This window comes from Leishmania donovani, chromosome 30 (genome assembly GCF_000227135.1).
Source record: "Leishmania donovani BPK282A1 complete genome, chromosome 30".
NCBI classification, from domain to species: domain Eukaryota; phylum Euglenozoa; class Kinetoplastea; order Trypanosomatida; family Trypanosomatidae; genus Leishmania; species Leishmania donovani.
The window spans coordinates 614,676-627,378 of NC_018257.1; the positions used below are offsets into that span (position 1 = coordinate 614,676).

At 55.0% G+C, this 12,703-nt stretch overlaps 2 protein-coding genes across 2 annotated transcripts; both read left to right on the forward strand.

Annotated features, from left to right (window-relative positions):
- Window positions 1-4,300: 4,300 nt before the first annotated feature.
- Window positions 4,301-5,389, forward strand: LDBPK_301770 (hypothetical protein, conserved; the record flags this gene model as incomplete). The annotated part of the gene is made up of 1 exon (XM_003862841.1): window positions 4,301-5,389. The coding sequence occupies one exon, from the start codon at window positions 4,301-4,303 to the stop codon at window positions 5,387-5,389; it is 1,089 nt and encodes a 362-aa protein (XP_003862889.1).
- A 1,970-nt stretch (window positions 5,390-7,359) lies between these two features.
- On the forward strand, window positions 7,360-9,240 carry LDBPK_301780 (protein kinase, putative; the record flags this gene model as incomplete). The annotated part of the gene is made up of 1 exon (XM_003862842.1): window positions 7,360-9,240. One exon carries the CDS (start codon window positions 7,360-7,362, stop codon window positions 9,238-9,240), a length of 1,881 nt encoding a protein of 626 aa, XP_003862890.1.
- Between the last annotated feature and the right edge of the window lie 3,463 nt (window positions 9,241-12,703).

The window sequence follows — 12,703 nt, forward strand, 5'->3', positions numbered from 1 at the left end:
CGGTGGAGAATGGACAGGCTGAAAAAGAAAAAAGGATATATACGTGGAGGCAAAGAAAGGAATCTTTAAGTGGCTGCTGTCTGTATGGGGTCTAGAATGCATCGTTCTGCGCACACGCACACGCACACGCACACGCACACGCACACGCACACGCACACGCACACGCACACGCACACGCACACGCACACGCACACGCACACACATATCTATACATATATATATATATATGTATACATCTCTATATATTGTTCTCTCTTCATTTGTGTTGCATGTTTGTCTCTCTCTTTGCGTCGCTTATTGTGTTTGCTCTGCCTCTTCTTCCCACCATAACGCAACGAAGGATTCATCGCGTCGCACCTCTCCTTTGTTGGTCTCGATTTCTTCTTCCGACGGTAGGCTGCCCTGCGTCGTTTTTTTTTGTGCGCCGGATGCCGCGCTGAGCCTACAGCGAAAAGCCCCCTACTTTTTCTCCTCTTCCACTCTGCGCCTTCCGTTCACATTGAGAGACACACTGGGCGCCCTTTCACAGCCATGCGTCAGTGTGTTTCACGCCGGCCGATGCATACCCCCTCTTCTCCCTTTTTGTTTTCTTTTATGTTACTCTCTTCGCTTTCTTTTTGTTTGGCGTGGTGAGGTGGGCGAGGGGGAGCGCAGAAGAGGGGTGGGGGAGGGGTTTTGTGTTTGTGGGTCTTAATCCAGTTATGCAGATCATACACGCAGGAAAAGGGATGGCGTGCGTTTCCCCGTTTCCCGTCTCCGCTCTTCTGGATGATCCCGGTCATAGATGCGCTTTTGCTCGTTGTAGTGGTTGTGGCTGTCCGCCGATTTGTGGGCTTCACCATGCAGCCAGGTTGCTCGTGTGGGTGCCTTGGCGATGCCCGCATTAGAGTACCAGGAGATGCCACCCTCTCTCTATCCCTTTTTTTCTCACCTGAAGTCGACGCTTCAATCAGAAAGGGGGTGTGAGCATAAGGGTGCGCATGCGTGTGCATGTGTCTTTTGTTTTGTTGGAGAAGGGAAGCAAGAGGGCGCATCCGGCGCGCGTCGGGCACCGTCGAACGTGTTGAAACGGCTGTTTTCTCTTTTTGTGCGTTTTTCAGTCCTCGCCCCACCCCGCCCCCTGTGCAGAGGTTCGCCAGCATCAGCACACGTACCTGGACGAAGAGAGGAGAGATCGTGGTGCGCTCTCTCCACTTGATTCCGTGGTGGAGAGCTTTTCAGTTCTTCGTTTTTGGTTTGGCCTTGTGTGTTCGTTTTTGTACAGCGTTTTGTCGCTCCCTCTTTCTCATCTCCTCGTCTCGTACACACACACACACACACACACACAACTACACGCGGGTGATTTCAAGTAGAGTAGAGAGATAAAGCGCATCGTTCCTCCTCCCTTCGCCCTTTCTCTCTCTTCCGTGGGGGTGGGGGTGGGCATTGGGTGCAACGCTGCGGCTCTGCCATGTGCACGCGTGACAGAAACGTGTGCGTGTGTGCTTGTGTGGATGAGCTGCAATTCATGCCTGCACTTGCTATGACATTTTGCATAGCGTTGATGGGAAGCACAGGAACGGGTTGCCTTCAGAGGCTGTAGAAGGAAGGCAGTCGACCTGTTTTTGTAAGCAGGGCAAAACGTTCTGTCATCGCAGTTTTTGCTGGCTGTCCTTCCATACCAGCGCGAGGTGCAGCCGCCACTTACATTCCTGTCGTATGCCTTTTCATCTTTACCGTCGCTCTTTTCCCTGTACTTGTGCCTGCCCTGCGCGCGTCTGAATCGACATCCTTCACCTCTCCTCCCTCCCCTCAAAAAACTGCAACAAACAAACCCACACGAGCTTTCACATGAACGCGTGGACTCTTCCTTGCTCCACAACGGACACCTTCGCACAAACCAACGTATCCAGGCGATTTCTTCCCTCCTGAATGGTGCTACGACTGCCTTGCCATCCTTGTACACATGGACAAGTACTGGATATTCATCATGTACGCCATCACCGCGCCGATGCTGGTGGTGGTGGTGTCGGAGGTGGCAAAGTGCGACGATGCAGAGCGAGAGTGGTGTGTGAAGGGCCGTAGCGGCACCCGCCCACGCGAACAAACTCATACACCAATGCCATTGAGGCCCATGCTTCAAAGACGGCAGTGTGGATCAGCACCAACGTGAGATGGCCCATGCTCAGGAGAGAGAAGCACGTGACACCACGTGCGTCGCCCATCCTCCCTCTCTGGAAGGTTGAATACCTACCCGTTAGAGGTTGATATGTGCCCACGGAGAAACAGTAAGGAGCCCGAATCAAGACATCTCACTTCACACCCCGGCGGCTATTCTTTGGCTCTTCCCCCCCCCCGTTTGTTCCTTATCAGAGATCTGCTGTTGAGCTTTTCCTTTCGTTTTATCGGTTTTCTCGACTCTCTGCCTTCCTCCCGTCCCTCATTCCGCATGCGCTTGCCCTTTCACTTCTCTCCTCACAGCCATGGCGGTAAGTTTACGCATGCATGCCAGTGTTAGTTTGTTCAGGGTTGTGCACAGCTGCGAGGTGATTCCTCGCTACGGAGAGTGGGCAAGGGAGAATGCCATCACAAACTCTCAGGGAGCGTGGAGCTTTGGAAACCCACAGCCAAAAAAAAAAACCAACATCGAAAGGGAAGGGGTGGGGTCTGGCCCTGTGGTTTATCCAGACCGCTTCTTCTCCCCCTCAACCCCTTTTGACGCCGAGTCATCCTCACGGACCCCCGCGTCCTCCCCCCCCCAAAAAAAACCTGTATCCAGCGCGTTTCGCCGCTTCACGCCCGTTGCACCACCTCGCTGCGATTCTCGCCTTTCCTTTTCTTTTTTCACGGGGAGGGGGAGGGCAGCCGCGGGCCGGAGAGCAACAGTGTGTAGAGCAGTGCTTGCTCTTCTTCCTCCTTCCCCCGCTATATATATATATATATATGTATCGTTTCTTTTGGTTTCCGTGCTGCTCCTCTGCTGTGCTCCTTGTTTGTGCACGTTTTTTTTTTTGTTGTTGACGTTGACGTTGATGTTGCTCAGCAACGACGGTGACATTCAGGTGGCACTGTTTTATGAAGTGCAACAACGCACCGGCGTTGTGTTTCAGAATGAATATAGTTTTACTGAGCCCTTGTTGTATTGTCGTCGCCGTTGTTGTGGGACTTTCTTTCACGTTTTTGGTTTGCTCTTCGCGTTGAACGGAGATTTCGTATCCTTCTTGGGCGTGTGCTTGCGTGTACGCATGTGCGCCGTTCATGACCTTTGCTCGCTTGCTTGCTGGTCTTCTCCATGCTTTCATGATGAGGACTTCTCTCTAACACATATGCGCATGCTTATACATGGATATCGCCATCGGCTGCCTTATTTTTTCTGTCTTCCTCTTTCACTTTGGTGGGTCTATTCTGTCAGATCACTCGATGAACAAGCGGCACTAGAGGGACCACAGAAGCGCACCATATGCTCCGGGCGTGCGCACAATTTTCAGCACACCTTCCTCCTCCCCTTCCCCATCTTGCAGCGGTGCATCTGCTGCTTGTGCTTTTTCTATGTTTGACCCCTTTTGCGTGCCATGCGTATCGGGTCTGCTGCTCTCATTCCTTTGAAGCACAAAAACGAAATAACAATGAACTCTTCCAACCTTTCTTTCAATCGCATCCTCTCCTTACTCCCTCATTGTTTTTTAACATTCGTGCACAGAACACTTGCGGTTTCGGATGTTTTCCAGGTACACGTGCGCCACCCCCTCCTCCAAGACACATTTTACGCCTGCACATATACGCAGTCATCGCCACACAAACGTCCACAGAAGCATTTGTACAGGTTCAGTGAAGGGTGGAGCGCAGACACAGGCAAGCGTGCAGGTGGCCATTGTAGACTCATCCTGTCACGCTGCTTCTCCTTTCTCGTTTCTGAAGTTTATGCGCAGCTAGAGGGCTCGTGGGACATCTTTGCTACACAGTCTTGCTCGTGCTCATTTCGTCGCCGTATCAAGCGGTTACAACACGCTGTCGAGAAGAGAAACACAGATAAAGTATGGGCCACGCTTCGGACGAAAGCGGGAGCGCATCTGTCTACGACGAGAGCACCGAAACGACCGAGGAAGAAGCGTCCGAAAGTGGGTCGGAGTCGTCCCGTCAATCTGGCGACGACCTCCCCATCCCGGTCCCCGACCACCCGCAAGAGTCTCCTGTCGCTGTCATCCCTACACGCGACCGTATAGATAGTGCTCTGTCGCCGAGCACTATCAACGCCGACAATTCCAGCGAAAGCCGTAACACCGGCCACGGACACCCATTGGAGAGCCTGGCTGCCTTAAGGATGGAGAACACCGCCGCTTCCGCTGTGCTTGGTGGACAGCTCATGGTAAACAACCCAAATGATGAGCGGATAGAGGTGCGCAACGCTGAGAACGTGAAGACACCACGTACGTCGCTTGGGCCATCGTATGCGCCGGAGGCGGACGCGAGTCGTGGCGGCGGTGGCATGGGACAGCCAATCGAGAACGCACCGCACGATGAGGCCATTCCAGTGTCTCCCTCAGCCAGTCAGGTAGCGACGCCGATGGCAATGAGGACAGGGCAGACGATGCGTCCAGACGACGATGACGACGAGAGGGAAGACGAGGACGAGGAGGACGAGGAGGAGACTGAGATCGACGAGGGCCGCGAGTACCGCGCGGAGGGCTACGCCGGCCAGAAACCCACGGAGCTTGCAGAGGCGGCACCAGTGATGCAGGTCGGCGATCCCCAGCTCGGGTACAACCCTGCCAAGTACGCCCGTATCAACGCCACCGCCAGCCGTGAGATGCAAGACCTTTTCAAGCAGATCATGGAGTATGAGCCCTTTGCGGCGGAGCTGCCGGCCAAACTGCGGCCTTTTGTGCCGGACTACATCCCGACGGTTGGCGATCTCGACCCCTTTGTCAAGGTGCCGCGACCAGACGGTATTCCAGACGGGCTGGGCCTGGAGATTGTGGATGAACCAGCCATTCCGCAGTCGAATCCAGCAGTGGTACTGCTGGAGTTGAACGCGACTAACGCTCACGGTGTTGCGGCGGACATCGTGGACTCCCTTGAAAACGCGGCGAATCGGCCGGAGGTGATTGATCGATGGATTTCCGACATTAAAAAGGTGCACTACAAGAAGGCACTGCCGACGGTGAACTACCAGCGGCCCATGCCAGACATTGAGACGCTCATGCAGGTATGGCCGCAGCAGTTTGAGGAGGTTCTGAACTCCGACGTCGCCTTCCCTCCGTCGCAGATCAACCTCGATCTCGATCAGTATGTACGCACACTGTGCGCCATCTTGGACATTCCCACTTATAGTTCCCTGATTGACTCGCTGCACGTCATGTTCACCCTCTACGAAGAGTTCCGCTCAAATCAACACTTCCAGCACGTTTGATGAGGTACCCCTTGCGTGAATACGCATGACGAGCAGTGCGCCAGCGCTTATGTACTCACGGGGTTTGACTACGGATACTGGAGGTGGGTGGGGACGAGAGAGCACAGTGGCACCACGCAACTGCTTCTGCAGTAGGCCGGAGTGCAGTTGAGATGTGGTCGAGTGTGCTGTCTCCCAATCAACTAAACGCGCCCACAAACTTGTGCACGTGCGACGATAGACCCCCCCCCCTTGGGGGGGGGGGGCTCCGTTACTCTGGCAGACGTAGCGGTACAAGGAGGTCCTGGTGGTTTCTGCCCATCCTTTTCTCTTTTTCTGCGTATTTGCGCCTGAGAGATTCTTACATTGCTGTGCAGATGCCGTGGTGCGTGCCATGAGTGTCATGTCGCCTCCCCCTTCTCTTTTCCTTTGCCCTTCCATCGCCAGGAAGCGCTTGACCAAGACCTTGTCTTACTCGTGCATACACGCATGTACGCGTACCACTTCGGCGCGCGCGCACACACACACACATGCAGGCGTTGCGTGTGTGCATTGCCCCCCCCCCTTTTTTTTTGCCACCACGTCCTTTCCTTCTCTCATGTTACCTGTTCTACTATTACTTTTTTTTTCGTTCCTTCTCGTGCGATTCGTGTTTGTTGTTTGGAGTGCGGCGGGTATGATGCTGGTGGTGGGCGTTCTTTGATGCTCTCTTCTCTCTTTTGTTCTCTCCCTCCGTCTCTTCTCGGTGACGGTCATGTACGTCTAGGCAATGCGGTCCTTTCCTTTCTATGTGTATGTGTCTGCGAGCGCACAAGAGCAAGCCCCCACCCCTCCGCTCCCTCCCTGTGAAACAAAAAAGAATGGAATGAGGCACACAAAAGCGGCGAAGGATGGGAAGGCGTACTCTCCCTCTCCCTTGTTCCGAGATGCCGATAAAAGCACGTGTGGAGGAGGCGTGGGACACCACGCCAGATATTGTCGCACAGTGCCGGTGGGCGGGCTGGTTCTGGTTACTTCGCAGACATGCACATATCTCTGCACCACCTCGTGTAAATTCACTGAATAGCATCTTGTGCGTGGCGCGTATGGAGCAGGTTTTTCGAATCCGCGAGTGCAAACGTAAAGGAGAAAAGGGGGTGGGGACGGGAGGGAGGGCTGGGGGCATGCGTAGACATCCGTGCGTCTGTCGCATCTTCGACTGTATACTCCGGCCCTGCTTCGTCGTGATGTTGGTGCACACGGCCATTTCACCTCTTCTCCTTCTCTTTCCATTCGCCTCCTCTGCTTTGCGCATCGACTCGAACGCGTGCTCGCCTGCACAGTCTCACTTCGTTCGACTTTGCCTCATCGAGCTCCATACACAACACCTCGTCCCTCTGTCTGTCTGTCTCTGCGTGTGTGTGTGTGTTTTATTTTCTTTTCTCTCGTGCATTCGTTGCCATATCTGGGGTGATGTGGCAAAACGCAGCGCTGCAGCCTTCAGCACTATCATTGCCACAATCCGAGCTCACTTGCTCAGCCGGCGAAAGAAAGGGAGAGAGGGACGGTAAAGAGAGCGCAAAGACTTGAAATAGACAGCGCTGCGTACGCTGCGGTAGTGCTCATCGCGACACACACACACACACACACACACACACACACACACACACACACACAAGCGCGCTCGCGCTATTCGTTTGAGCTGAAAGACTCGACAGAGGAGATTTTGTTTCTCGTGGCACAACTCTCCATAGATTCACACCCACAAGCCTATCCCCGGCCGCAGCTTGCCCAACGACAGGGTGCAGCACTTGGTCTTTTTAGCAAACCACATCCGCGTCGCCTCCCTGCTCCGCGACGCCTGTGTGGAGCCGACCTAACGCATTGCGCCGACTACATCCATTCACCTCGGCGTCCACCGAACCACTGAAACGACTGGTATCTCATCCGCTCATCTCATCCTCACGCATACTTTAAAGGTAAGCGTATAAAACTGCCAAGCGTCACAGATAATGGCGCATCTCTTCTTCACAGGCGCATGCGCAGCAGCAGCTGTACTGCCCACCAGCGACCGCGAAGAGGTGTCACCGGTGTGGTCGATCTACGACGACTACTGCTGTAGCGCCTCGCAGAATGCTGAGGTGAACGATCCACAAGTGGAGGGTGGAGGGGTGGGCAACTGTGGAGGCACAGCACTGCCCCGGCTTCCCCTCATCTCGGGCCCTGTGCCATCCATGACGTTGAAAGGCGCTCAGCTGAAGAAAGAGGCGCCGATTCGCCGGGGTGCCCAGGGGGCCGTATACTCTGCCCTCGACGTAGCCACCAGCGCACCTGCGGAGGACGAGAACGCCAAGGGGCTTTTTTCGCAAGAGGCCTGCAGAGGGCATGAGGGCGAAGAGCAGGTTGCAGATGGCGGACAAAGGCCGGCGCGGCGCGGTCGCCGTGTTGCCGTAAAGCGCATTTTTATTCAGGCAAGCGACTTCGGAGCACGCGACATCTCCGCAACGGTGCTGCGTGAGGTAACGCTGCATCGCTTTGTGAGCGAGAAGCAAGCTGCGTGCCTTGCGGCAGCGGGCACTTCTTATTCTACTGCTTCAGCCTCCGATGCCACGGCGCGTGCGGAGGACGATCAAGGTCAGGCACTCTGTAATCTCATCGACGACTCTGCGCGAGTCATTCACCTCTACCGTGTTGTGGAGGCCCCGCACAAGGAGATGTGCCTTGTGATGGAACTCGCGGCAACGAACCTGGAGCAGGTCGTGTTTCCGCACGGCGCCCGCGGTGCCCAGAGGGGCGATGGCGCCGGAGGCTACATGCGGAAGCCCGGCGTGGTCTCCCTCTTTGGTTCCTCTGCCTCTATTGGTGTCGGCGGCGGTCTGGGCCTGTCCTCCGCCTCGCTGTCTACAGCGCCCGACGCTGCAACGGCAGATGCGGGCCCGCAGGCGTCGCCGCCCTCTCCGCCACCTTCCCGAATGCCGCTCGTGCGCTACGTGATGCGCCGCCTGCTACGCCTCGTATGTTTCCTACACGAGACGTGCCGTGTGGTGCATCGAGACCTGAAACTGAGCAATGTGCTGGTGTCGAAGGACGCTGGGCTTCGCCTCGGTGACTTTGGGTCGGCACGCTTCATTCCGCCCTTGCGCTCGGCGACGAAGACCGGGTGTGAGAACTCTCCGTCTGTCCTCAAGCCTCCTGCGGCACCTGCGGGCCAGCGTGAGCACCTCCTGTGCACACCTCCATCGATACGCACAACACTCCACTATCGACCCCCCGAGGCTCTCCTCGGAGACCAGGTGTGCCGCACCGCGGCAGATGTGTGGGCGCTAGGTGTGATCTTTGCGCAGTTGCTGCTGCAGAAGGGCTTGTTCCGTTCTGAGAGCGAGTTAGACCTGCTGGGGGGCATTCAGAAGCTTCTCGGAATGCCAACGTACAGCGCGCCGCCTTCGTGGCTCGGCGCGCCGTCGGTACCCGGCCCGCCGAGGGACAGGGAATCCGCTGCGCACATTCCCGCCCCGCAGGCAAGTCTTCCGTACAAGTTCCACGCCGGCGTCGTACCCGCTGATGGGCTGGACCTGCTGTCGCGGATGCTGCACCAGCAACCCGAGTGCCGCATCACCGCTCGCGAAGCACTACAGCACCCTTTTCTGAACCTCGAGGGCCTATCTGCGTTGGCTACACATGACGACGACGAGAGAGGGCGAGTGTTGTGGGAGGAGAGAGTGGCGACGGTGCTGCGTGAGCAGGCGACGGGGCCCATCTACGGTATGGGACGAGGTGAGCGGCGGCCCATGCTCATAAGTCTCGCTGATAACGAGGACGAAGAGGATCAAGAGGACGACGAGGACGGCGCCGCCCCGTTCTGCGTTGACCTGGGCGGGTGCACATCATACTAAGCACACATATATGCATTTTCTTCCTTTTTCTTCTTACAGCACTCTCGTCGAGTGGAAAGAGTAAAAGGAACAGACCGACATGTTTGACCCTCCCTGTACCCTGCATACGACACACGCACAAGCTTAGACACAGAAGCAGGTATGCCGACGCCCTCTCTCTGGCCCTTTTCGGTGAGTGGGAGCAGCTCGCACGCGAAGCTCGCACTGCCCTGTTTGATGCGACAGAGTCACAGTCTTATTCCAGCTTGATGCGAAACGGTGGAGTCCATCAAGTGGCACAGATTTGTTGCATCGCCTTTCTTGGCGCTGGCGACAAGATGGAGGCGCGCATGTGGGGTTTTCGTTCGTTGACGTCTCTCTCGCTTATCCCGTCACGTAGCGCAGGCTTAGCACGGACAGATGGGGCCCTCGTCAACCTCCGCATGCAAGCAAGCCTATTTGCCCCCTCATCTTTCCTCTCCCTGCAACTCTTCGCGTCTTACCCCTCCGTTGGACGCCTTCACGAACTCACGCACTTTTTGTTTGGGGAGTGCCCTCGGCGAGAGTGTCAAGAACGGGATGGGTGCGATTCACCAGGGATAACGAGCACCCACGATAGCGTACGCTTCTCGTGCTTTCCCCTCCCTTATCCCTCCTCCACCTGAATCTTCCGCTACTACTCTCTCCCTACCCTCTCTCCCCCTTCTGCCTCCCTTCCTCTCCATCACCCCCTCCCCCTCCATTATTGGCTGCTGTTGTCTGCCCCCCTTTCCCTCTCCCTCGGTGGCACCGCAACAACCGCACTCCTCTCCGGCACCGCATATATACACATATATCTCTCTATATATACATACACAGAAAAGAACGACAGTGGCAACTAGAGTGGGAAAAAAGTTTGCTTTTTGTTCGCTTTTATTTCCTCTTCATTGCTGTCTCCATCGTGGGGAGAGTACAACACACAGGCAGTCGCAGGCCTCCTGCGCATATACACACTGTGCTCACTGCGCTGCACGATCGCAGGCGCGGAGTCGGCGGGGAAGGCGTACTGGAAGAGAGGAAAAATCATAACAACAGGATAAACGAACAATAAACATTGACCCGGACACACATCCACCGTAAGCTCTGTGCGTCTGTTTGTCTGTATACACGCGCGTGTGTGCGTGTCACTCTCTCTGTCGATTACCGTGTGTGTGCATCAGCGCTCTCACCCTTCTTCCTTTCTGTTTTTCCCTTTTTTCCATTCACGTTGTGCTCGCTAATTGGACCGTGCAAGGCGCGCGCGCACACACACACACACACACGCAGCAAGTTTTTGTCTTGAAACATTTTACTTCCTCGACTCTGTCGTTCTCTCGTTCTTCACAATCGCCTCCCTCCTCTTTCGTGTTTCTATGTGTGTAGAGACGAAGGTAGAGCCAAACAAAGCCAAACCTAAACTCACCGTCTTGTGCAAAAGAAGGCAAAGACACACGCGCACAAACACAAGGCGCCGCAATACAGATATCTACCAAACCTTGTAAACGCGCTGCGAAAGAAATCAGCTACAGGCATCAATTTCGAATCAAAAGGCGAATACCAACCCACACCTCACTCACACGCGCACGCACGGATTACTCTGTTTCTTGGCCTACGGAGGGGCTACGGCGCCGACTTTCTTTTGTGTGTTTTTAAACCGCCTATATATTGCTCATTTTTTTTTGTGTTTTCTCGTCTGTGCGCGCACCCTGTTTTATCGCACTTATCGCTTCAGGCAAAACTTCGCACCTTCCTTTTTTCTTTTTTTTCTGAAGCGCCTCCGTGATCACAGCATCTCAAGGAAATTATTTCCATCTCTCTACTACCACCGTTTCCACGAATACGTTTAGGTACTGCTGCTACTCTCTCTCTGCCTTACTTCGTCATCGGAACACATCCCAGGCAGGCGGAGGCACGTGCGTATACACACCCGAGCCCCTACCCTTGCACACGCGGAGAAGCAGCACTGTTTCGTTTCCGCTTCTTTCACGGAATTCGTGTGTTTTGCCCTTCGCGCTGCCGTTGTAACGTTCGATTGTTAACGCAAAAAAAAAATATTGATCTTGAGCTTTTTTTTATGTGGTGGCGCAAACGCGTGTGTGTTGTGCCACTGCGCCGATTTGTCTCTCTTCTCTCTGTGGTTGTGGCACCCTGTATGCGCGCTTAGCTCGCTTGGGCTCGACTGTGCGTGCGCCGTTTTTTTTTTTGTTGTTTTCTCCTTTGGTCCGTTGGATTGTTGTGCGCGCTCTCTCGATCGCTTGCTTCTGGCGCCTCCGCATTTTTTTTCCGCTTGTCTGTTTCTGTTCTCGTGCCAGAGGCTTTAGGCGTGGGCTGTCTTCTGTCGGTCCTTGTTTCTGCTGGCCCGCACCATCTTTGTTCCCTCTTTTTTTATTGTTCGTAGCTTGGAACACCTCTGCCTTCGTCTTTGGTCTTTGTTTTGCCCACGTTGCTGGCACGCCCTGCGGAGGCCTATCGGCCATCCTGACAGGACACCATATAACGCTCGTGCAGTGGTGCCTGATTGCTCCTACCTCTCCTCCATCGCGACCCCCCCCCCACACACACACACACACGCACAGGTGCGCAAGTCGAGCAGCAGGCAATCGAAAAGGAACATCTGTGCGTGCTACGTGCAACAACTGGGACAGTCGTTCACCCGCTTATTCCCCCCTCTCAAGTTGTCTCGTTTTGCTTTAATTCTTTTTTGTCGCTTGCCTTTGCTTTCAGCTGGTGCCCGCACACTCGAAGGCTCACGCAGAGAGGCGACTGAATCTCTTGTTCCCGTGAACGCGCTCTCAGAGACCGAGCGGGTTGGCGCGTGCATGTGTGCAGTGACGAGGAAAGACAAGAATATCATATGAAGACGAGCTTTATCAGCGACTGTAAAAACGGCGGCACTTGAACCCTCAGTACGGAGCGCAGAGTCCGCGGAGCAGCGGTTGCGCGAACAGTGACAAAGAGGAGAACAGCTCAAGAATCGGGCACACAACCACCGCTGCAGTCACACTGTGCCCACTCCCTTCGCTAACAAGCTCTGGTGGTTCTCTGTTGCAGCTGATTTCTGTGTGCGTGCGTATCGTTACTCTTTTTCGGGGTCGTCTCACTGAGGGGTGGGCTTAGCGCCAACGACACACACGCTGGCAGTTCCGCTGATCTTCGCAGCCTTTCTTTTATTTCGTTTGGTTGTGCTGCCCTTCTTCCTCCTGCAGCATCGCTTCTTTTCCGTCTGCCGCATCCTCTCTTTCTCTTGCTCTGGCTATCGTTGCCTTCCCGACTTCCTTTCTTGTGGCGCTTTATCTCCCTTATATAGCAGTCTTCTGATTGACCTAACGGGGTGTTGCTGTTTGTGTGCACTTTTCTTGTTCTCTTCTCCATCCATCCCTCCCTCTTCGCTTCCCAAAAGACAACAAGAGAAGGCGAAGAGAAGCTCCGCTTCGCGTTCTCGCTTCGTTCTTTGGCACCTCCGCCT